At 44.7% G+C, this 26,654-nt stretch overlaps 1 protein-coding gene across 7 annotated transcripts in view; it reads right to left on the bottom strand.

Moving 5' to 3' along the window:
• The window catches only part of LOC120529827 (phosphatase and actin regulator 1-like), a 269,957-nt gene that overhangs the window by 108,264 nt on the left and 135,039 nt on the right, over positions 1-26,654 (bottom strand). For all 7 annotated transcript variants that reach the window (XM_039754013.1, XM_039754010.1, XM_039754016.1 and 4 more), the window contains one exon: positions 5,860-6,024. In XM_039754013.1, coding sequence (XP_039609947.1) covers positions 5,860-6,024 — 165 coding nt within the window. The remainder of the gene's footprint in view (positions 1-5,859; positions 6,025-26,654) is intronic.

The following is a 26,654-nucleotide window of genomic DNA, read 5'->3' as shown; positions in this document are numbered from 1 at the left end:
CCTAAACTGAGTGGGCAGACACCTTCATTCACCTATCTCAGAGATCCATTCAATTCATAAAGTCCACTCACCCACAGCCACCCAGTCTGAAAGTCCATTTTTTGAATCAGGGTCAAGTGACAAATTCACTTTGTCATTTTGAGAGAAGCCCATTTATATAGTGCCTTGCCAGTGAACACCAACCCTAACTGCAAGAGAAGTACAAGCTGCTTTCATTTTGTTTTTAACCGTTAGAGCAAAGGAAGCGTATGTGACCCACTGAAAGTCAGACAAGACTTGGCAGCCTCAAGATGCTAATGCTGTTATACTTGGGCACTGATGTGGCACTAAAATACACTGGCATGTACACGTGTGTGGAGAATCTACATTTCAAGGGAATCGTCTGGTTAACGCTGTGAGTGGAAGATGTCACCGTCAATCAAGTCACCTGTAGTGGCATCGCTGCATTAAAAGGCAGGTGAAACAATGCCCCCTATCAACCAGCACATGGCACTGTTGTGGAAAAGATAGATAGTGTGGAAACTAGCCCCGGACACAGACAGGCAGACATGTTGTTAATCACCACCACACGTTTATTTACAAGTCCAACTATTTACAAAGTGCCACACAACCCCAGGACTTCCCCAAAGTCCAGGCCTCTCACACACTCTGCCTTTCTCTTCAGGCCGCCTCCACCCTCTCTTCTCCTGCTTCGTCCTCTCCTCACCCAACTCCAGCCCTGAATGAAGGGAGGCGGCCCCTTTTATAAGCACCCAGATGTGCTCCAGGTGTGTTCCGGCAACCTCCCACCGACACGCCCCAGCGTGGCAGAAGTGCCGGCTGCATCCCTGGAAGCACTCGGGGTGTACCTGCTCTTCTTCCTCCCAGCACTTCCGGGTGTGGCGGAAGTGCTGAGGTCCAGGGTCTCCAAGGCACTGGGGCGACCCCTAGCGGTGACCACGGGCCCCTACAGGGTATAGCTTTGCTACTGGTAGGGATCCACTGGAGATCCATTTACATTTATAAATCCATGTTGTACCTGCAGCCTGTGCCCTGGGGAGGGCGCTAAATGAGAATAACTTGAATCGAATCTTTTCCATAGTGGAGCTCTTTATTTATTTATTTATTTATTTATTTTTTGTAGTTTTTTTTCCCTTTCACTTAGGTTTAGCTTCCAGATGTTGTGTCAGTTCACTAATCTTGTTTTCCATGAAGGAGAAAGCAAGTTGGCCGTGCTTGTGTAAGCAGCGCCGACCAAAACCGCCCCCCATTAAGAGTCTGTGACGTGGGAGACCAGGGTTCAATTCCCCAAAGGGGAACCAGAATTGGGCGAATGTAGACAAAGCTTATCTGAACGAGTAAAAGGAGAGGAAGAAAGAAGAAGGGACAGAAAGGAGAAGAGGAATTGTGCTTGGGTGATATTTGTGAATCATCTTTGAGGTATTTGTGAAAAGAAATCACTGTTTGAACGGATACTTGTGTTGGTGGGTTTGGAAGCTCACTGGCACCCCCTACAGGTCACACCATCTATCCATCCATCCATCATATAGTGCCTTTAACATCTATTAATCAGTATACTACATGGTGCAATTCATATCTAGCTAGTATATAGTGCTATGTATCTATATAGTGCCTTTCATATCTAAAAAGAGTGCAACTTTGTGTGTGCGTGACTGCTATCTATCAAATAACATGCAGAGTACTGTATTGTCACTGACGACACTCTTTAAAGATCATAGAAAGGCGCAAGATTGAAATTGTACTGAATCTGAAAGGCGCTATATAAAATAACCTTCATCACCAAGTAAGGCTCATTAAAATCACATTAATTAAGAAAGGCATTACAGTTAACAAAATCGACAACTGAGTGATACTGGGATTGTGTTAAATTTGAAAGGCGCTATATACGGCTTGCATCTTCAGTTCCCGACTCCTGAGGTCAGTTGTCAGAGTTTTCCCTTACGACTGCTCACTGATGAAGCTCTGTGGCAGGCGGCAGTTTATTGTTCTTCATCACAGAGCCAATTTGGAGTGTGGATTATTTTTTTATTTTTTTATTTTCTAGCATCGTTGTGCTCCTCATGGTGTGACTCATCTCAAGAGTAAAACTGCTGTCTGTCAAGCAGTATGAAAGCAGTGCCAACAGAGATGGCACAGTGCCCTGCTCAGCTGCTACAGTGCCAGGCGCCAGCTTGTCCTCCTTGATAAACATTGTTGGCTGAAATTCTTATGTCAATAAGCACATTTTATTAAAAAAGGAAGAAGGATTTTAACGCAATAAAACTCAAAAGTTGAAGATGCATTCATGGCCCTTGTGGATTCTACCATCGTGTAGCACTAAATAAAGGTGTCAGACCTCCAAAAGGCCACACGGAAATCCAGACCTGCCCTCAGTTGAGGTTTGTGCCTCGTCCTAGGCGGCCTGACCCCTACTGAAATGGATGCTTGAGGGCCTACACCGGCTCATCATGGGTCTGTTAAAGCTAAAATAACCTCATTGTACCGTTTAGTGTGTTTTAGTTCATTGAATCGGACTCTTGTGTTATGTGGGTGAGGTGCCAAGTGGTGGCGCCACCATGACATCACAACTCTGGCACCGCCCTTAGCGTTTATGTTAAGGTCGAGCAGACGGTCCCAGTCGTGAGCCATTGAAGTCAGACGAGTGGACACTTTTCTGTGGTGAGTATAATTGGATTGTTTTGTTTATTGTGAGTTCTTCTTACTGGTTGTTGGATTTTTTATTTTTTATTTTATTGATTTTATTGTAATCATTCCATACAGATCAAATTTTACAAAAAATAGGATCAAAACAAATTAACACAACCCCCCACCCCTGGGATTTGGCCTCACTGGACTGTCTTTTTAAACACGTTTGGTTCCATTTGTGCTTATTTAATGCATTCTGTTCATTGAAAGAACATTTGTTTTTGTGCTTCAAGCCAGACGGGTTCACGGTTTTCCTCTCCCTTTAAGGGCTTTTTTGTATATCTGGGATATTTAATATTATGTTTAAAACTGTTTAAAGCCCTTACCCCATTTTTGGGCCTAAAATGGCCTTGAGCCCTGCCTGTTTAGTTAGTCGGCAGGCTGCCTGGAGTGATTTATTTAAATGCATGCAAGTACAGGGTGGTACAGCTGGTTTAGTTATAGTACTAGTGGTAGTGGGCCCTTACCCCACTGGGATGCCTCCATAATGGAAGGCCCTGGGGAGAGAGTGGGCTTGGGGCATCATCTCCGCCGGAGCGATAGATGGCAGCCCCTGTGGGTTGCAGCGGTGTCTCGGATTTCCACAGGGCTCTATTGGAGTTGGAGTTTGGCACAGCCCTGCTGGGCTTCATGGGTGCTGAAGGGGCTGCCAAGCTCCACTACATTGGGCTTCCATCTCACCTAAAAGTGCCCCTGGGTGCAGCATAAAAGAAGCCCGTGCCCACTGCTTCAGGAGCCAAAGTCAGGAGGTGGAGGGCAAGGCTTGCAGGAGGAGAAATGGAGGTGAGAGAGAGTGAGGGGAAAAGGAAGAAGAAGAAGAAGAAGAAGAAGAAGAAGAAAAGTCATTGCTGTGTGCCGTTTATTGTACTTATAACTGTGCTGAGAAAGTGGGAAACGAGAGAAGCGTTTCCCAGAACCAAAATAGAAAAACTTGTGCTCTGCATCTGTCTGTGTCGGCTTTGGGGAGCTATGCGTCCCACTGCAGGCCACAGTACATACTAATCAAACCGGGGTTCACACCTCAGGACCACCCTGTGTGCAGTTTGTATGTTCTTCCCCTCTCTGCATGGGTGTCCTCTCACAGTCCGAAGACTTGCAGGTTAGGTGGACTGACGACACTAAATCGGCCCACCACTGCTGGACTGGTGCCTTTGTGCCTAATGCTTGCCAGAACAGACTCCAGCTTCCCCGAGTCCACGCTCAGCATTAAGTGGGTTTCGAAGATGGTATGGTATAGAATATCAACTGCATACATACCATAAAGTGAATATAACATAATGGACTCTAATCCACTTGAAGCTGCACACCCAGGTATCTCAGCCATTCGATTAGTCCTGCAGCAGGACTGACAACAACATCATCATCATCATCACTCTCGTCGCCATAATAAGATCACATGGGGCATTCAAAGGCTATGTGGTGGATGGTGTGTCGCTCAGTGGGGTGCAATGAGAGGCCACCTCCACAAGGTGCACCCTGGGTAACGTTAAATGGTCTATCACTGCGAGAAACCTAGATGATGAGATGATCATCAGGCCGTCTGATAAATGTCTTATAGCAGCTCCCTGGGTGGAGGGCCCAACTCTTGGTGGTCTGCTGAAGGCTCTGGTCTGGTGCAGCTGCTTTGTCAGCATTTTGTGTTGCTGCATCATAATGGTGCCCAAGCAAAACCGATGGGGTCAAAGAGCCAGGAAATCCAAACATCAAACAAATTGGAGTTAGGGTCAGCCCAGAAACCACTGATCTGCAAGGAGCAAAGGGTGCAGGAATAACGAGGACCTGAAGACGATGAGCCAAAATTCATTAAAAGTAACCGTTCATCAAAAACAGGAATGAAAACTCCAAGTTCTTTAAATTGGGAAATCCATTAAGAAAATTGAAATCTTTAATTGAAAGATTTATCGGATACTGAGGAGTGTTATTGACGGTTCATCTTGGTGATGTCACAAAGCGACTTCCCACCTGTTGCCATAGTAATAATTATTCTTCTTTGGGCTGCTCCCATTAGGGGTCACCACAGCGGATCATCTTCTTCCATATCTTCCTGTCCTCGTCATCTTGCTCTGTCACACCCGTCACCTGCATGTGCACTCTCACCACATCCATAAACCTTCTCTTAGGCCGTCATCTTCTCCTTTTCCCTGGCAGCGCTATCCTTAGCACCCTCTCCCAATATACCCAGCATCTCTCCTCTGCACATGTCCAAACCAACACACTCTCACCTCCCTGACATTGTGATACTACAAATGTACAAAATGGCAGGAGACCAGTAAATACAAAATGGGGTTGATAACGGTGCCATCGAGAAAACGAGTACAGATTGAACAACATGCCTCAGAAATGAAATAAGAAAACTTTAAAACAATAATACCAGAGCAACTGGAAAAAAGGGGTCAATAACAAAAGAAAAATAAATAAGAATATCTAATCAATCACCATCACCACGATGCCCAAGTTGTTTTAACTGTCTTCATCTCCAGATCAAGCACTGCCAGGGCCGGCCAGTCCCTTTAACTGCCTAGTTTGATGGCCCTGCCTCCTTAGGCTCCACATACAGGAGGCAGGGCAGATAACAAGAAACACTAAATACATACTAAACGTAAAACAAATCTGTAAAATGAAATAATCGCAAGAAGGAGCTCCCTTTTTGGACAAAGACATGTGCCAAGGATGGCGAACTCTCGCTTATCGAGGCTCGTTTTCTTTCCATAGGAGGCTCAATGATGAAATCACGCTGTCACATGATCGTTTTGTTTTCATTCTGTTGACATCAAACAGGACGTCATGGCCGGAGTCCTGATTTTTCCTATTTCTGGGTTGTGTGATTCCTCTACTCGCTGACACTGGAAAGTGCCATGGTTCCAATGCCAGTGTCATGCCAACATTAAATCGATAATCGTCCTGCTTCCATAAAGCTTCCATGAAAGCTTTGCTGGGCATTAATAAACACCACAATGAGTAAAAAAAATAAAAATAAAAGCATTATATTTACACTTTAACCCTCAAAACTCACGACTCGTCAGTCCTGCTTTCTCAGTTGGTGCCACCCAAAGTTTTGCTGCCCACCCCTTGCACCAGGCAAAGTCAAACAGTTTGTTGCCGTGGACAACCAAACAGCAGTGCACAGTGGCATGCAGCGCCCCACCCGGAAGGCAGAAGAGTGGCATTGCTTACCTGCGGACGTCTGTTTGAACTTCTCGCTCTTCTTCTTTCTCCATTTCCAGGGTTTGAAGAGCCTGCCTAGGGTGGCAAATTTGCTTCTTCTTCGGATGGGAGGAGTGTGGGTGCCAGGTACCAACGACTCAGAGCGCATCGCAGCCAGTCTTTCAACTTCTTCAGCTGAGGAGGTAGAAAAAAATGAAAAGGAATGGTTTAGTGACACAAGCAGCTACCCTCCAGAACTGTCTCTTGTCACAAAGATGAGTCAAAGAACATCATGATGATTTGGGGCAGCCACCCGTATATTTTATCCAGGCTGCAAAATTTAAGTGAAATGAACAGGGATGTTCACAGATTTGACCCCAGAATAGCACTGACTCTATGGAGGCAAGATGGTGGCTTTAACCAGTACAGGAAATTATGTCATCGAGGACAGAACTGGAAGTGACATCATCAGGAACGGACATGATGACATACTTGGCGCCAAAACCGGACGTGACATCATCATTGGGGCCAGTAAAACCCACGGAAGTGACGTCATCGGGACCGGAGCCAGAAGTGACATCATCTTTGGCGCGGGAAGTGGGAGTGACATCTTCGGGACCAGAAGTGACGTTGTCAGTGACGCTGGAAAAAAAAATGGAAGTGACATCATCGGGAACGGAAGTGACACCACCGTTGGTACCGGTACCCTGTCGGATTTCCTGATTGAGAGAGACAGTCCTCGCACCCCCTGGTCTGGCGTGGAATTACTACCATTTAGGCCCTTCAGCTGTCTCCCAATCGCACGTGTGTGACACCCTTCTCTCTAAATCGCTCGGCCCTCCTTAGTGCTCCTAACCTGGCACCGATGTGAACGCCTCCGCCCCTCCCAAACCAGAGTCAGCTTTAGAGCAGATGCTTCAGACAGACAGCAATGCGTCTCTTTGGTGGTCCTTAAACCGCAAAGTCACCAGCGCAGTATCTCCACTGACTCTCCGTGTGGCCACAAATGAATCACTTATATATACGGCAAGATAGGGAAATAATGGTAGAGAATCTGCAAAGGGAGGAACAACTGAAGCAGTCTCTTTGCATGGAGACATCGGATAGAGAAGAACACAGAAAAAAACGAGAATGACATTTGACGATTTGGAGAAGTCTTATGACAGAGGGTCACATCAAGAGGTCTGGAGGTGCTTGACAAAGAAAAGGAGGACCAGAGGAGTGTGTGAAAAGACTGTCCAGGATATGCATGACGGAGTGAGGACTTGGGTTGAGGGGTAACAGACAAGACCCCACTTAGAGAAGGTCGGCACCAGGGGACTTCTTGAAGTCCCCAACCTCTTTGATCTGGTTATAGATTCATGGGAGAAAAGACCAACACTGGTGGTGATGATGTTGTGTTGTGGAGCAGCAGAAAGAAGAAGACGTGGGGAAGAAGTTGGAAGAATGGAGAAGGGCTTTGGAAGACAGAGGGTTAAAGATAAATGGCTGAGGTGTAATTCAGAAGTCAGCTTGCAGGGGGAGCTGTTGAACGGTGGAGAAGTTCAAATATCTAAGATCAGTGGTGGCCCAACTAGAGAGAGAAAGGGCAGAGTCTGCATACCTCCAATGAGCTCACAAGGTGCTCCTGTGTCATGCCAGTAGTTGTAAACAAAATTGAGAGAAGGTACAGCGCCCTCCACAATTATTGGCACCCCTGGTGAAGATGTGTTCTTAGGCTTTGAATAAATTCTTTCTTTTCCCCCCCAAAATATAGGCTCACAGCACAAATAAGAGAAAAATCCAACCTTTAATTGAAGTACATTTATCCATCCATCCATTAGTCAACCCGCTATATCCTAACTACAGGGTCACAGGGGCCAGCTGGAGCCAATCCCAGCCAGCACAGGGCGCAAGGCAGGAAACAAACCCCAGGCAGGGCACACATACGCACACCAAGCACACACACACATATACCAGGGACAATTTAGGGTCGCCAATGTACCTAACCTGCATGTCTTTGGACTGTGGGAGGAAACCCACGCAGACACGGGGAGAACATGCAAACTCCACGCATGCAGGGAGGACCCGGGAAGCGAACCCAGACGGGTCTCCTTACTGCGAGGCAGCAGCGCTACCCACTGCGCCACCGTGCTGCCCTACATTTATTCATTGAGAAAAAAATCCCACATTAAGAAATACATTTTTTACATGAAATCATGTGTTGCACAATTATTGGCACCCCTAACAATTCCTATAAAATGAATGTAAGCATTTTTGTAATTTCTAGTTGAGTTTTTAAAGTTGATCAGAGTAAATTGGAATTTTTAATTAGTAATAAAGGACTTGGGGTGTAAATGTGACATGACACAGAGTCCTTTTACTCAACATGGGAAAGGCGAGAGAACATGCCATTCAAGTAAGGCAGATATGTGTCGACCTTCATAAGTCGGGTAATGGCTCCTCGCCTGAAGCTGCCTGTATCTACAGTCAGAGGAATAATAAAGAAGTGTAAAACAACGGGAGGCAGTAGCGACAAACAAGGCTGGACGAAGACCACCACGCACAGTGAGGAGGATGGTAAGAGAAGTTAAAAACATTTTCCAAAGCTCACTGGTAGAGAACTGCACCAAAGAGTGGTGTCTTTGGTGGTCACGAAGTCTCCATGCCAACCATAAGACGCTATCTCCATGCCAACAAGCTGTTTGGGAGACATGCAAGGAAAAAGCCTTTTCTCCCCTACAATCACAAACGTCTGGAGTTTGCTAAGCGGTACTGGGGGCTTCAACTGGGACCGTGTGCTTTGGTCAGATGAGACTAAAATGGAGCTTTTTGGCAACAAACATTTTAAGTGGGTCTGGCGTGAATCCAAGAATGAGAATGTGGAAAAGCATCTCGTGCCCTCAGTAAAGTGCCCTCTTCTACGCGGTGGTGTGCTGGGGTGGCAGCATAAAGATGAAAGACGCCTCACGCCTGGACAAACGTGTTAGGAAGGCAGGCTCTATTGTAGGATTAAAGTTGGACAGTTTAACATCTGTGGCAGAGTGACGGGCATTAAGCAAACTCCTGTCAATCACGAAGAATCCACTGAACAGTGTCATCTACAGACAGAGGAGTAGCTTCAGTGACAGACTTTTGTCACCGTCCTGCTCCACTGACAGACTAAAGAGATCGTTCCTCCCCCACACTATGCGACTCTTCAATTCCACCCGGGGGAGTAAATGCTAACATTAATTTTATTTTAATTTTTTTCAGTTTTAATACTATTTTAATTTAATATTGTTTCTTTGTATCAGTATACTGCTGCTGGATTATGTGAATTTCCCCTTGGGATTAATAAAGTATCTATCTATCTATCTAAAGGTGTATGGTGGAGAATCTGTGATGCTGTGGGGCTGTTTCTCTTCCAAAGGCCCTGGGAACCTTGTTAGGGTGCATGGCATCATGAACTCCTTGAAATACCAGGACATTTTAAATCAAAGTCTGGTGGCCAAAAAGCTGAAGATGGGTCGTCACTGTGTCTTCCAGCAGGATAATAACGCTAAACATGTGGCAAAATCGACACAAAAAAGGCTCAGCAGACACAAAATCCACCTCCTCTCATGGCTACCTCTGTCCCCATTGAAAACCTGTGGGGTGAGCTGAAGAGGAGAGGACCCAGGACTCTGGACGATCCAGAAAGATTGTGCAACGAGGAATGGTCAAAAATCCCTGTCTCTGTAGTCTCCAACCCTGTGAAATGTTACATTTTAAGTGCCGCCTTGTTGGCAAAAGGGGGTTGTACGAAATATTAACAGCAGGGGTGCCAACAATTGTGGCACAAATGATTTCATGGAAAAAATTGATTTCTTATTGTGGGATTTTTTCCCCCCAATGAATAAATGTACTTTAATTAAAGGTTGGATTTTTCTCTTTTCTGTGCCGCGAGCCTATAATTTTTTGGGAAAATAAAAAAGAATTTATTCAAAGCCTAAGAAGACATCTTAACCAGGGGTGCCAATAATTGTGGAGGGAGCTGTATCAGGAGTACAGGGTGAGGCAGAGAGGACAGACGTCTTTGAAATGACTAGAACTCACCACTAGGTGGAGTGACAGATGTGCGGTAGGTGGCGTTAGGTTCGAGAAGTCTTAACATTTTTTTTTTCTTTTTAGTTGAAGCCATGGAGCCGTGGACGATAGAACAGCGCGTTTCTGCGTACGACTGTTTTGTCAAGAACAACCAATCTTTTACCACAGTTCAGCGTGAGTTTCGTTGCCCTTTCAATATCCACAGAAATAAAGCTGTTCCCGCTCATAACACTACCCTACGCTGGGTTAAAGTGCTTCGTACACGAGGTACACTAATGAACTAAAGACCGCCGGGGGCTACACGAACGGCACATACCCCTGAAAATGTGGAAAGCGTACGACTTGCCCTGCTGCACAGTCCAAGTCGATCTTACCAACAAGGTTTTTCAAGGAAGTATCAGATGCGCTTACTGATAATATCCTTGACATAGTAAACTCGTCATTAGATACGGGGGTCTTCCCAGACTGTCTTAAGACTGCTGTAGTTAAACCCCTACTCAAGAAAAATAATCTTGACCCCTCTGCTTTTGAAAATTTTAGACCCATATCTAAGTAAAATTCTAGAGAAGGCAGTCATTATGCAGTTAAACGACCACTTAAGTAAACCTGCTACTCTTGATAAATTTCAGTCGGTTTTAGAACAAATCACAGCACAGAAACTGCACTCGTTAAAGTAGTAAATGACTTGCGGGTCAATGCAGACAGAGGCCATTTATCTGTTCTCATCCTCTGAGATCTGAGTGCTGCATTTGATACCATTGATCACAACATTCTTAGAAATCGCCTTCGTCAGTGGGTGGGCCTCTCTGGCAGGGTCTTAAATTGGTTTGAATTCTACCTGACAGGGAGAAAATTCTTTGTTAGTTGGGGTAATCAAATCTCAAAGACCCCTGATATCCAATATGGTGTTCCACAAGGCTCTATCCTGGGTCCGCTGCTCTTCTCAATCTACATGATTCCGTTAGGTCAGATTATCTCAGGGCACAACGTGAGCTACCAGAGCTATGCTGATGACACACAGCTGTACTTATCAATAGCACCTGATGACCCCGACTCTCTCGATTCACTAACACAATGTCTGACTGGTATTTCTGAATGGATGAATAGTAACTTTCTCAAGTTAAATCAAGAGAAAACTGAAATTGTATTGATTGGCAAAAGCGGATTCAGTGAGGTCATCAGAAATAAACTTGACGCATTAGGATTAGAAGTTAAGACGGAAGTAAAAAACTTAGGGGTAACCGTTGACTGTAATCTGAATTTTAAATCACATATTTATCAGACCACTAGGACAGCATTTTTTCACCTAAGAAACATAAGTACAGTTAGACCTCTTATATCACTGAAAGATGCTGAGAAATTAATTCACGCGTTTGTTTTCAGTCGATTAGATTACTGTAACGCACTCCTCTCAGGACCACCCAAAAAAAGACATCAATCACTTGCAACGGGTGCAGAATGCAGCTGCTAGAATCCTAACTAGGAAAAGAAAATCAGAACACATCTCACCAGTCTTAGCGTCACTACACTGGTTGCCTGTGTCATTCAGAATTGACTTTCAAATTCTGCTTATGGTTTATAAAGCCTTAAATAATCTGCTCCATCTTATATATCGGAATGTCTGACATCTTATATTCCAAATCGTAACCTCAGATCCTCAAATGAGTGTCTCCTTAGAATTCCAATAACTAAACTTAAAAGAAGTGGTGAGGCGGGCAGGCGGCCTTCTGCTGCTATGCACCTAAAATCTGGAATAGCCTGCCAATAGGAATTCACCAGGCTGATACAGTAGAGCACTTTAAAACACGGCTGAAAACACATTACTGTAACATGGCCTTCTCATAGCTTCACTTTAATTTCAATTTAACTTAATCCTGATTCTCTGTATGTTCAATTCTTCATAATTACTATTCATGGTGGCTCTAAAATCCGTACTGACCCCAACTCTCTCTTCTGTTTCTTTTTCCGGTTTCTCTGTGGTGGCGGCCACCACCAACCTACTCAAAGCTTCATGATGCTCCAGCATTGATGGACTAAAAGCCAGAAGTCCACGTGATCATCATCATCATCATCATCAAATCCTTCCGTGAAAACCATAAATCCAAAGAGGATTGTTTCATTTATGTTAGGTAGATTGCCCAGAGCGGACTGGTCAGGGTGTCCCTTGGTCTGGAATCCCTGCAGATTTTATTTTTTTTTTCTCCGGCCGTCTGGAGTTTTTTTTTTTTCTGTCCCCCCCGGCCATTGGACCTTACTCTTATTCTATGTTAATTAATGTTGACTTATTTTATTTTCTTACTGTGTCTCTTATTTTTCTATTCTTCATTATGTAAAGCACTTTGAGCTACATTTTTTTGTATAAATATGTGCTATATAAATAAATGTTGTTGTTGTTGTTGATCTGCTCGGAAGCATTCTTCTGAACTTGGCCTCAGTAATCGCTCGGTAAGGCGTATTTTGCATTTAGACCTGCATTTCCATCCCTACAAATTGGCCGTTGTGCAACAGTTGAAGGCTGGGGATTACGCACAGCGACTGAACTTAGCACATGAAATGGAAGCAATTTTTGAGCAAAATGACAACCTCATTTTGTTTATGAGTGATGAAGCTCATTTTTCATCTCAATGGCTTGGTGAATCAACAGAATTGCCGTTATTGGGCTTCTGAAAATCCGAACAAATTGCACGAAAGACCGCTGCACAGCCCGAAAGTGACGGTTTGGTGCACTATGGGCAAAACGGGTGTCGTTGGTCCTTACTTTTTCGAAGATGATAATGGGAATGCTGCTACCGTGAACTCGGAGCGCGATATCGAGATGATAAGCAACAACTTCTTTTTACCTGAATTACGACGAAAACGTATTCCCACCTGGCGTGTGTGGTTTCAACAAGATGGGGCGACAGCCCACACAGCTAGAGCATCAATGGATGTTATTCGCCCTCTCTTCCCTGGTCACCTCATTTCCATTTTTAGTGACATTCATTGGCCTCCTCGGTCCCCTGACTTATCCACGTGCGATTATTTCTTGTGGGGTCACCTCAAGGCACATGTATATGAGCATAAGCCCCATACACTGGAGGAACTGAAGGAAGCCATTCGCGTGGAAGTCGCCCAAATCAACTGAGCGATGTTGAAAAGAGTGGAGGCCAACTTCCATGAACGCCTTTCAGAAATGCATCAGTGATAACGGACACCACATGGGAGATGTTGTTTTCCACACTTGATTTTGTCAAATGCTATTTCAATATGAACTCAGATCTTTCAATAACTGCGGTGGGCTGCCTGCCCAGGTTTTGTTTCCTGCCTTGCGCCCTGTGTTGGCTGGGATTGTCCTCCAGCAGACCCCCATGACCCTGTAGTTAGGATGTAGCGGGCTGGATAGTGGATGGATGGATCTTTCAATAAATTTCACTGTAAGAAAAAAAATGAACAATTTTGTGATTTTGTAAAATACGTCCGTCCTTTCTGCCTCACCCTGTATCAAGTTATCCAAGAATTCAGAGGAAGATCAAAGGTGATAAGACCAGGAACGACGTATGGAACTGAGACGTGGGCAGTGAAGGGAGCACAGGAGAAGAAATTAGATGGGGCAGAAACGAAAATGTTGAGATGGACGTGTCAGGTCAGGTCAGGTTGGGGAGCAGGCGCTGGTACGGCTCGTTGTCGCACCCACCACACGATGAAACTCTTCGGGATCCCGTTTGGCAAAAAGGCAGACACGTGGTCCAGTCTGGAAAAGACCCACTATTTGCCATAGCCAGGTGTAATGTGGGTGACCCCTTGGCCTGGTCCTCATCAATGAGGGTCCTGTGAGCCGGACCACCATCGGTGATCATGCCACATGGCCGTAGTGTCATAAATGACGCTCCCTCACAATACAGGTCATGTGCCTCATTCAGAGCTCCATGAGCAACACAAAGTCAAACCAAGAGACACACATGAAGGAGTCCAGTCGTCGTCTCAGGTCACTGGATGGCGTCCATGTCTCACAAACAAGAAGCACCAGGACTCGTCCTTTTGCAGAGATCAGGAGTGCCACACACCCCATTTCAGTGACCCTCTCCCTCCATACTCTCCCAATCTGCCTAATGACTTCATAGTCAGTGTCACCAGAGACATGAATGTCACTGCCAAGATAAGTGACGAGGTCGAAACTCTCTCTGTGCAGACAGGCACCCTGCTGATGGCCGTGCCCAAGAGGTCATTAAAGGCCTGGCTCTTGGTTTGCTTCAGGACCCTCACAAGCCCAGACGTTCAGACTCCTCACTCAGTCACTTGAGGGCCCCCATCAGAGTCTCCATTGAACATCGTTGGCAAAGTCAAGATCAGTGATCTCTCTTCACCAGCAGATGCCCCAAAGCCACTGGATCCACACAAGTGTGGGATTACCAAAATGGACAGAATACGAAATGAGGCCGCCAGAGATGCAACAAAAGTGGGAGAGACATCAAAGAAAGTTCAGGAAAGTAGGTTGAAGTAGTATGGACACGTGACAAGGAATATGTGGGCAAGAGAGTGATGGGAATGGAAGTCCAGGGGAAGAGAAAATGAAGGGGGACCAAAGGAGAAGTGGATGGAGAAAGTCAAAAGAAGGTCTAAAGGAAAAGGGCCTGACTGGCGAGGAGGTGCAGGACAGAGCTTGTATGAGGAAGGATGATCAAGCACATCAAAGAAAGAAAAGGAAAAAAGGAAGAAGAAAAAGAAGAAGACTGACACTGCTACACACACACGACTCACTGAGAAGAATCAGGAACTTTATGTTCCAACTGTACCCATAGACACAGGCCCAAGTAACACTAAGAGTGGGTATAAAAACACAAGCATGCAATCTTACACGGTGCAACGAAACACATGCACTGCACCCCTCTAGTTATTGAAGTACATATTCTCGTTATTAACACACACACACACTTTAGATACTGAAATACTAAGACGTTATTCTGAAAGCGGGCAGCATGATGGTGAAGTGGGTAGCGCTGCTGCTTCACAGTTAGGAGACTCGGGTTCGCTTCCTGGGTCCTCCCCGTGTCTGCGCCGGTTTCCTCCCACAGTCCAAAGACATGCAGGTTAGGTGCATTGGGGTCCTAAGTTGTCCCTAGTGTGTGTGTGTGTGTGCGTGTGTGTGTGTGCCCTGTGGTGGGCTGGCGCCCTGCCCGGGGTTTGTTTCCTGCCTTGCAGACCCCCCATGACCCTGTAGTTAGGATATAGAGGGTTGGAAAATGGATGGATGGATATTCTGAAAGCTTCACATTCCTAGATGCAGGTGGGTAAATGCAGTGCATGCAGTCCACAATGAAACGCAGTGTCATCAAAGTAGAGCGCATATCAATCATAGTGAATTCATGCTGAATCTCAAAGATAAATTTAATTATATAAATTATTATAATTATTTATCATTTCAAACTACAAATTAAACAAATGTGACATTCTGTCTACCTATTAATTAGTGCCTCTCCTATCTATCAAATCTCACCTTTCACATTCTCTGTCTATTACAGAGTGTGTTTTCTATCCGTTTCTCTTACAGTATCTCGCACATCTATTCCTTGGCATGCCATATAGCGCCTTTCACATCTGTCATACATTGCCTTTCAAATCTATCCATCTGTTATTTATACAGTCATATGAAAAAGTTTGGAAACGCCTCTTAATTCTTTAGATTTTTGTTTCTCATTGGCTGAACTTCCTTTTAATATCTGACATGCCTTATGGACACAGTAGGATTTCAGCAGTGATATTAAGTTTATTGGATTAACAGAAAATATGCAATAAGCATCATAACAAAATTAGACAGGTGCATAAATTTGGGCACCCCAACAGAGATATGACATCAATACTTAGCTGAGCCTCCTTTTGCTCCTTTGAGCCTTCAGATGCTGTCCTCCTGTAGCCTGTGATGAGTGTCTGGACTCTGATGGACGTATTTCTGACCCCATTCTTCATACAAAATCTCTCCAGTTCAGTTCAATTTGATGGACAGCCTGCTTCAAATCATCCCATTGATTGTCGATGATATTCAAGTCAGGGGACTGTGATGGCCATTCCAGAACATTGTTCTTCTCCATCTTCATGAATGCCTTTGTGTTTTGGCTCATTGTCTTGTTGGAATATCCAACCTCTTCTTAAGTAACTTCAACTTTGTGACTGATGCTTGAACATTATCCTGAAGAATTTGTTGATATTGGGTTGAATTCATCCGACCCTCGACTTTAACAAGGGCCCCAGTCCCTGAACTGGCCACACAGCCCCACAGCATGATGGGACCTCCACCAAATCTGACAGGAGGTAGCAGGTGTTTTTCTTGTTCTTCTTCCGCCATGCAAATCGCTTTTTGTTCTGACCAAATAACTCCATTTTTGTCTCATCAGTCCAAAGCACTTTGTTCCAAAATGAATCTGGCTTGTCTAAATGAGTATTTGATACAACAAGCGACTCTGTTTGTGACGTGAGTACAGAAAGGGCTTCTCTCTCCTCACCCTGCCATACAGATGTGCTGAATTGTAGAACGATGTACAGATACACCATCTGCAGCAAGATGTTCTTGCAGGTCTTTGGAGGTGATCTGTGGTTGTCTGTATCCATTCTCACAATCCTGCTCTCCATATGACACTCCTGTATTTTTCTTGACCTGAGTTGGTTTAACAGCAACTGTGCCTGTGGCCTTCCATTTCCTGATTCCATTCCTTACAGTTGAAACTGACAGTTTAAACCTCTGAGATGGCTTTTTGTAGCCTTCCCCTAAACCAGGAGACTCAACAATCTTTGTTTTCAGATCTTTGGAGAGTTGCTTTGAGGATCCCATGCTGTCTGTCACTCTTCAGAGGAGAGTCAAAGGGAAGGAAGCACAACTTGTAATTGACCACCTTAAATACCTTTGACCACTCATGACTGGACACTCCTGTCTATGAAGTTCAAGGCTTGACGAGCTCATCCAACCAAGTCATCAGCATTGAGCCGTGACAGACATTCAAATCAGCACAATGACAAGGGGACACACATTTGTGCACAGCCAGTTTTTCACATTTCATTTAAATTTCTTACGACTAAATTCTGCGTCACTTTGTTCAGAAAACACCGCAGTACTCCTAGGAAATGAAAGACATATCACTGTCACTGCAGGCTGAGAGGGGATCCCAGACCTTTTCATGTGACACTGTATAGGGCTTTTTCTATCTATAACTCTATAAATGTATTTCTCTGTTTGATAGATTTGAAAAGATCAACAGGAAGAAGAAGAACATGTTCTGAATTTATTTTACATCTAATATGTGGTACCTTTCATCAGTTTGCCTCATAATATACTGCTTTTAATATCTATCTATCTATTATATAGCACCTTTTATATCTATCCCTTATATTGTGCCCTCATTCAGTCCATCTGCCTATAATATAATGCTTTTCATAAGTTGCTAGATATAAATGGTGGATTTCACATTATATAAACATGTAAGCACTTAATAGGAGAGTGATAAACTGTAGCACTGGGGATTATCTTTGGACATTTGTCCAAAATGTCAGGAACAGCACATAATTGAAACTGTAATTGAATTTGCTTTATTGTGGTCTTTTGTGATTTTGTGAAGCAGCAGCATCTGAAGAGGGATGGGACCAGAGTGGGATCGGGACAGTACACTTTACCGGGACCACATGGCTCTAGCAGTGCACTGGACAGGCTCTGTACGCCAGAGGGAGGCCTGCACATAAACAGCTCTCATCAGTCAGGATGCCATGATGTATTCAAACAGTCCACACGGGTGACAAGTTTAAACAGTCAGGTGCCATTATAGTAAGAGCTCAGACAGGCTGTGCAAACTCGGTTCAAACACACAGGGCCCCGCTTTCCACCATAGCCATTACAACATGACACCTGAGAAAATAAAAACCAACTTCACGTATCACGGCAGGCACGATGACAACACGCAACTCTGGCAAAGAGATGCCACATTATGCATCATTGCAAAATATACAGCGAGACTGATTGTAAAGTGCAACTCCAAACCAAAGTAAATGAATACGTAGTGAAGCATAGAAAATTGTCAAAGACCATCACAGGAGTCCACTTGTCTCTGCATGCCGGCTGCTCAGTGGCTCCGTGTCACGGTGACAATGGCCACTCCGGGAAGGCACCCTGGTCGGTGGTACAAACTGCACAGATCTGGCCAGCCAGCTACAGTTGCAGCCTGCTGCTAAAAGAGACTTGTTTCCAATTTTCTTTCATAAATATATCTATTTATGTATAGGGTGGTCCCAATCTAGCTGTGCAATTTTCTCTCACTCACTCATGCGCTGGCTTTTGCCTTCCTGCCGCCTTCTTCTCCCTTAACCTCCGTTTCCATTCTTTCCACACGACTCCCCTATCCACCTCGCACTTCTACTATATATTACGGGGACGTGGATCAGGTGTGGCAATTAGCAGCTCCCGGCATCAATTGCGGATGTGAACAATCCCTCACCTGTGCACTTAAGCGAGGACCGCCCGCATCACGAAGCTCCCGGGAAGCACTCCAGCCACACTACCACGCGAGTGCAGCGATTATCTATTAAAACTGGCATTTTCTATTTGAGCTGTGGACCCGCTACACATCTCACATTATTCGACCTCTAGTCATAGGGTAGGTCAGACTTGTCAACTGCATTGCTGATCTTGTTGTTGGACCTTGTCAAGGTACAGGACATGTCATATTACACAACTTCTAGTCATAGCGTATGAACAAATGTATCAACTCAAGTTGCTGGTCTCATCGTCATCACACCATGTCAATGTATAGGGTGGTCCAGATCTAATTATGCAATTTTCATTACGCTATAACTTACTAAGTTTATTACATACAAAATCACCCAAAAAAAATCCCGGACCATCGAGAAGTGTAAGAACCGACGCCATGAAGAATCGTCTTCGCGCCGAACTGGAATCGTCCCCACATAAATCAAAGTCATCCAGACGACCTGGACCAGCCTGTATATTGGGGTTAAGAGAGGGATAACACAAATCCAAACTGATAAATGTTGGGGTCCCAAGCCGGCCGGCCGGCCGGCCCCCTTTTTCAATAACGTTGGGTTAAATAAAACCAAACAGGCAAAAAGTCGACCAAAGTCGACGGCTGCAGCGCCTCATCCAAAAATTCAAAGAAGCTCAGCCGAGTGGTCCGTCTTTGGGGTTGACCTCCGTTCTGCAGCTGGCCCAAGTCCAGAATGAGACGCCACCTTCTGCGAATGTCCAAGTTTTATAAGGCTGAAAGGGGCGAGAGTCACTTGGCATCATTAAGGGGGCTTCTCAGAGTTGCGGATAAAGGAAGAACATAAATTGCCAGCTGAGAACGGCTGATCTGGACTCGCATGCGACACAAACGTTCCAACTCGATGAGCTTCCACTCCACCTATAGTAACTGGCTGCAAGGGGAGACGTCGTGACGGCATCCAAACTTGAATACGTCCCAGGCAGCCTTTTCCAATCAAAGTCAAATGTTATTTTAAAAATTAGACATTTAGGAAATATATAGCCAGATGGAAGAGCTCACATTTTTCTTTTTCATTAGTCACTGGAAAACATCCAAAAATGTAGTTTTCTTATTTTATATGTTGTATAATTTGCTAATATTGGGAAAGACTGTTTAGCAGGTCTGTACCCATCTAAAGAGCGGAGAATTTACAGCCAGAGTGTTGTGAGACGCCGATACCTGAAGACAAGGCCACGCCCAGGAATTGTTTAGTCCAATCACAGTTAACGTCTCAGCCAGAAGCTCCGCTCCGGTATGTCAGGCCTTCTGTGGCGACGCTCCACAAGAGTTGGGGGTCCTGTGGCTTCTCTTCAGTTTACCGCCAGGGGAACGTCAGCTACGTGTTAACTGTCAACAGATTGTACCCGAGTAGCCATCTGACACTTGGCTGTGGATTATTAATTACAGCCATAGAGACCTCAGGACCTCACATTGTGAAGGGCTGCTAACGTCAGTCCACATATGAAGTGTTGGACACGTTTGTAAATGTCACCAACGCTCTCGGGCTTACTGCTTACTAATTATGAGCCAAATCGTGGGAAAGCAGCAGGCAAGCAAAAGAGTAAATGAGCTCAGGTGAACTCCAACAGTTGGTTCATCCTATTGGCTGGCAGTTAACATCACTGATTTAGTTCACGCCGTATTGCTATCTGCTGTTACTGGAAGGACACAATGAAGTTTAGAAATCTCATAAGCGTAGGTGACGCATTCACCTTTGGATTATTTACATGTCTAAACATTTGGCTTCATTTTGTATTTACTGCATTAAGTGAGTTTATTAGGCATTTTCAGTAGTACTAGTGTTAAAATTGTTGTTCTGTCACATGTCACAAGTGATACTGTTGGCTCTATCAAATGTCACACCCATGCACATGAGAGACCGCTTAAGGGCTCTGGGGATGGTAACTACCCTCCACACCAGGTATTGGTGCTATGTTCCAGTGCCTTCCTCTTCCTCCCTCTGCAGAATGTAAGACTGACAGCCACTCCGCCACTGATGTCACTTCCATGTTCCGCCCACCTGGACCACCCCTTTCTGCCGAGTGACTATGTAACCCGGGTACTGGCCATCTTGTTCTGAACTCGCATTTGCATCTCCACAAATTATCACATGCTGCAGTTTTGTCCATTCCTTTAAATCATATGGAGTGTGACCACAAGGGGGCACCACTGAGCCCCAAACTCAGGACACAGTAATACACCACACGTTTTTACCCTAAAATAAAGGATTTTTATTCTCCAAAAGCACTTCTTTACAATCTCCTCTCTACAATCAGCCACAAGTCAAAAATTCTACCAAAAAATACCTCCTCTCTACCTTTACATCATGGAGTCAGAGTCACAAGGCAGCAGACTCCTTCAAATGCTTCCGGAGTCATGCTGTGTCTTTGAGGAAGCACTTCCGGGTCATACAAAAGTAGGGAAGTCCTCCCCCGACAGTGCCCTTTCCATCCGTACCCAGGGATCCCAAAAGGGCTGCACTTCAGGACTCCAACTCCCAAGCACCCCTGCAGGTTCCCAACTGGGCTACCGTACGAGGACCACTGCCACCTAGCGTATGGGGGACGGAACAACTCCCGATCCTTGGCTTTTATCAGTCTGTCCATTAAACCATACCGGCCGGGTAGAAATTTATTTCCTCTCCCCGCTGGCCAATCAGCTTGCTTCACCGCACTGGCCTCCCACCCTGGTAATGAATCATCCTCCATCCCGGCCATGATGCCCGTTCTCCTCCTGCAGGGGTCACCAAGGTGGTGCCCCAAATCTTTGAATAAACAGCACAACGATACCCTGGACCATCATTATCATCACTACTATTAATTAGTCCTTCATTTATAAAAGGGACCAATCAATTGGTGTATAATTGCCATTAATTACCACTGAAGTCCAAATCTGTGGGATGCACCAACCCTCCCAGTTGCCAGTTTTTTTCCAACTTCAGCTCATCTTGGCACTGGAGGTCCCACATGACACCATGACGTCTAAGCGGCTTGGCGGTCCTCAGCGTCTACTCTGATTTGCAGAGAAGCTGCCATGTGAGGACCTCATAGAGGACTTTGCCTTCAGAACAAGTTGATGTGTGCCATTGTGATGTGTAACAAAAGTGAAAGAAGAAGCCCCTAAACATTCACTTTCATGTTTTAATTACTTTTTACAAAGTATATGTGTTTGAGGTTTAAAGTTACAGATAAGTTTGTGATGTGTGCTTCTTTTTTTATTTATGTATACATTTACTATTCGATTGGAAGATTTGATAATAAATACTAATGCTTTGTATTCAGGGACGGGTGGTGGTGGGGATGAGGGATTTTGCATAGGACCCCAGTTTGGCTGGAATTCCTTCTAAGTCAGACCCAGGAATGCTTCTGGTGTCACGCCGTGCCTTTGAGGAAGCGCCTGGAGGTCCTCGCCCAACAGTGCCTCTATCGATACCCAAGGCTCCCAACAGGCCTACACTTTCAGACTCCAATTCCCAAGCAACCCTGTGGGTGTCCCAAATGGCTCCCAGGAGCCGTTGGGTTTCCCGAACATAATCGTGGCAATTGCCATACTGCAATGACGGCAGCTAGCGAGAACGGCGCTGCTTTTGTTAACCGTAAGCAGTGACATTTCATTAACCCCTAAAAGTCACCTGTGATGCCAAGATGAGACTGGCAAACGTCATGGCTCGGTGGCCTGGGTCAACCTGTGGTTCATTTATTTTAAAAATGAAGAAGTTTTAGCAGACGACCTGCTGACTACGTGGCTGGCTTGTTGGTCAGTTAACTTTCTGAAGCTTCCATTTTTCACACGGCTCGCACTATTCACCGTAAACCGCAATCACGCCATTACATTTGCCAGGTGATAGTAACTACCCGCTCAGACGCTGGCACCTTACGCCCTTCCCCAATCCTGTGGGACTCCTCAAATGTCTCGAGGTGGCAGAAAGGATCTCTGCGGCATCGTGATTGCATATGTATAAGCTTCATTAGCATAGGCCATATATGGCTGTTTCAGGGTGGCAACTGGGCATCTTCACATATGCCCATTTACAAGACGACTGTGGTTTATAAAGGGTTAAATTGCGGACACCAGGTTTTATAAATCAGATTTCTTTTTTTTTTTTTGCATACACATTTCCCTGTTTTTAACACTCAAACCCACATAAAAAGTGTTTCAAGCGAGACCCCCTGGCCATCACCCAGTATAGGATTTAGGTGGTCTTGAGAAAAGTCAAGCTTACATCTCATAGGGTTAAGGGGGCAGATTTATAAAATATGAGTCATAAATGGACAGGTAACATTAATGAGCCTCTAAAGCAACAAGACGATGATAACAAGTGACGTCGTGGCCTGTTGCTTTATAGCCCGCAGCCCCTGGTGGCAGGTCACACTGCTGGCTTCGTGTCGTCACCCAATACCTTCTGGAGTGAGTCACTCACATGTTTATCTACGGAGAGCCTTTCAGAGTCTGTGCCATAAAAAGGTAAACGCTTCATCCAATACAGCGTGTCACATAGTGAGCACAAGACACGTCACAGAGGAACTCGGCTCATCATTTTAACAAAGGGGACAAAAAAAAAAGATTAAATGGAGATGTCCCATTACAGGTGGCTTTACAGATATCATCATAACCTTTTGAATATGCAAACATTCAAACATATGCAAATATGTCACAGCAAGTCTCACCAAGCGATGTTTCACGAGGTCATTCAGTCACTCCAAGTGTCCAGCAGTTAAACGGTCAGTCAAGCACAGACAGCAGTGGGGGGGGGTCACGTATTATGGAGTCGGTCAATCACTTTTATACAACAACCTTCACGTTAAACTCTCGTGCATTCAACCAGAATGTTTTATAGCGCCTTTTACAACAAAGAGAGAGCCACTCCATTATTTTATATAGCACCCATCACAGGGCTAGTCGGTCCCTGCATATCCGCAGTGAAAGCCGCGTCCGCCTACTCTGGAAAACATCCACACCATCTCAGTTAGTGTTGGGCTCCACCAAGGCTCCCATCCTGTTTGTGATTTTCATGGGCAGGACATCAAGACGCAGCCGAAGAAGGAAGTGTGTCCAGTTCGGTGACCCTAGAATTGAATTCTTTATTCATTTTTTAAACACAGACGACATGGGATTGTTGGCTTCACAGAGCTGTGAACTCCTGCACACATTCCGACAGTTTGAGGCCGAGTGTAAAGCGGCAGGGATGAGGATCAGCACCTCAAAATCTGAGGCTGTGGTCATCTGAAGGAAAAAAGGTGGACCGTCCGCTCCAAGTGGGGGAGTTGAGTCGCTGCCTCAAAAGCGGAGGCGTTTACACACCATGGGGTCTTATTCACAAGTGAGAGGAAAAGGGAGTGCGAGATTGATGGACGGATCAGGGTGGTGAATGCAGTCGTGCAGTAAATTTACCAATCCACAGCAGTGAAGGTGAAGTCGAGTCAAAAGGCAAAGCTCTCGATTTACCAGTCCACACCCTCACCGATGGTCAGGAGCTTTGGGTAATTGGGGTAGGTACAAGTGGCGCTTTGTGAGAATATTAGGAGTACTGCCACCTGATATATTATAATGATCCTGGTGCACTGGCAGCACAGCGCCACATGGCTACTTTTCATGAAGAATCAGCCATGTGCCCTGGTATGATCCAAAATAAGCTTTAAAAGGAGTGGAGATTTCAAAAAACAGAATACGACAGTCGTATGCCACTGCCTCGTCACGGGATTTGATGTTCTTCATAGGAGAGGTGATCCTCAGAAGACTATGCTCTCCTTCTGGACGCTCAGAATGCATTTTAATACCACAAATGTTTGTGACGCGCCAGCTGTTGGAATGACAAATGCAATGCATTTCATTATTAAAAATGTTTCTGATGTAACATCTGTTGAAATTATAAATGCAATGCATTTTATTACTACAAATAATTGTGATATGCAATCTGTTGGAACGACAAATTCAATGCAATCCGTTACTACACGTTTGTGATGTGCCATGTATTGAAATTATAAATGCAATGTATGTTATTACTATAAAGGCTTGTCATGCGCCACCTGTTAGAATGACAAATGCAATGTATTTCATTACAATGCGCTTGTGAAGCGCCATCTGTTGGAATGACACATGCAAAGAATTTTATTGGTATAAATGTCAGGTGTACCATCTGTTGGAATAACAAATTCAATGCATTACGTTACTGCAACTGCTTGTGATGCGACCTCTGTTGGCGTAACAGAGACATAGCAACTAGATAGAGACACAAATGCCTTTTCCTTTTATTAAGATGGATAGCTTTGTTTTCAAATCCAAGCCTCTTTCCTCTTTTCCTGTTCTTTCTTACTTAGGCTCTCTATATCCTTGTAGGTGCAGCACCCTAATTATGAAGAAGACGACATTGCACTTATACAGCACTTTTCAAGACACTCTAAGCACTTTACACATAGGGGGAAGCCACTTCAACCACCACCAATGGGATGTGGTGGCAGCCATTTTGTGCCAGTAAGCTCACCACACATTAGTTATAAGGTGGTGAAGGGGTGACAAAGCTAATTAGCCAATAAAAGACAGGGGATGATTAGGGAACAGAATGTCCAGGCTGTGATGAGCCATTTAGTCAGGTCATCAGGAAACACCTTACACTTTAGGAAGGATGCCCAGAGATCATTAATGACTACAGGGAGTCAGGCCAATGATTTTACATCTCATCCAAAGGACAGAACCAATTTTATCAGCACAAAAGCAGTGTGCCCATCACTGCACTGGAGCACTGGGATCAGAGGTGTGACCAGAACATCATCTAGTGGGTGGGCATTTGGCTTGTTTGGGGGGGCAAAAAAATATCCATCCATCCATCCCCATTTTTGTAGGGGGGGTCAAATAATAATAATAACATAGTGTTATATAACATATAAAAGCAAACATTGTGGCATAAATCATAACCTATTGTTCAATAAAATTAACAGAGGCAATGGAACTTGTACTATTTTTTGTGAACGAATACAGAACTACATATACAAGGTAAATATCAATAAAGTCAAATGTATACAACATATGAGAGCAAGAACAGATATGTGGCTCATTGTAGTCATTAGGGAGGCTGTAGGATATCAGTTTCCAGTGTTTAACCTGGATATTATCTACAGGACCAGTCTGCCGTTACTCTTGGCAAATTCTGAAATAAATTCATTCATGTCTAGATGTTCTGTGATGTTTTTCTCATGTGCCAGGATGACTACATTTCTCTTCCTTGAATGCAGCATTGTTCGGCGGAGTGGAGTGAGAATGCGGTTCAAAGTAGAGAAAGAGCTTTCGCATGCAGCTGAAGACACACCAATGATGAGTGCTGTGACATATATATAGCGAATGCAACACAGGGAAGGCCTCTTTGTACTGCTGAATGCGTTTACATGCTTCAGAGAGATTAGCATCAGCTGGCAGTTTATTAATCAACATTGCTTTTGCAATTTCATTTCGCAAGCTCATGCTGTTTTGCTCTGTGCCTGCAAGTGCCTGAAGTGGTTTCAGGAGAGAATGATCAAGAAATAATTCTGATTTTGGCAGGAGAAGCGATGTGGCCCTCAATAATTCAACATTTCTCTGAGAGAATCTTGTCTCCATTTCCACAATAGCTCTATCAAGAATGCTGAACATAGCCCTTTTAAAAGTCTGATTAGGAGCAATTTGTTCATCAGAGTCACCATGCCCAAGTGTAGACACGACAATACTATCATCAAGCTGTGAATTAACTTTCCGTTTCCTTTTGAGCGAATTGGTAGGCCTACTTTCACACTGAGAGAAACACTGTGACATCTCATCTCCTTCAGTGTGGCCAGTGACGCTGTCACCACCTCCCCTGCTGTGCACAAATCCACTGCGTTTGCCTCTAGAATTACATTGGCTGGTTTCAGCACACCAAGCACACGAAGGAGGAATTTTCCTGTATTGAAGAAATTCTGCTTTTTTCATTGGTTCAAAAGACCACATGCCTCTATGCAAATGTCAAAAGGGGCAGTGCTAGCCTCTGCTACCTATGAGAGAAGCCCCGTTATAGCTTCCTCATTGTTGACAATGGACTTTGTGACATCATAACGACTGGTCCATAGACTTTCCAAATGCGCGCTTGGGATAATTAATTAAAATGGGCTGGGATGGGCTATCTATATTTAAGTCAGGCAGACCGGACTGTATATTTTGTTGAAGGCAGAGGTTTGGAGTACCCGACATGGGCACAGAGCTGGAGGATTGTGTAGGCTTATCTATATCTTTTGGGGTTTCAGTTCCCGACGTGGGTGCGCTGTGCTCCATGTT

The sequence above is a fragment of the Polypterus senegalus genome, chromosome 5 (assembly GCF_016835505.1).
Source record: "Polypterus senegalus isolate Bchr_013 chromosome 5, ASM1683550v1, whole genome shotgun sequence".
Classification (NCBI taxonomy): domain Eukaryota; kingdom Metazoa; phylum Chordata; class Cladistia; order Polypteriformes; family Polypteridae; genus Polypterus; species Polypterus senegalus.
This window is presented reverse-complemented; position numbering and strand designations above follow the sequence as displayed.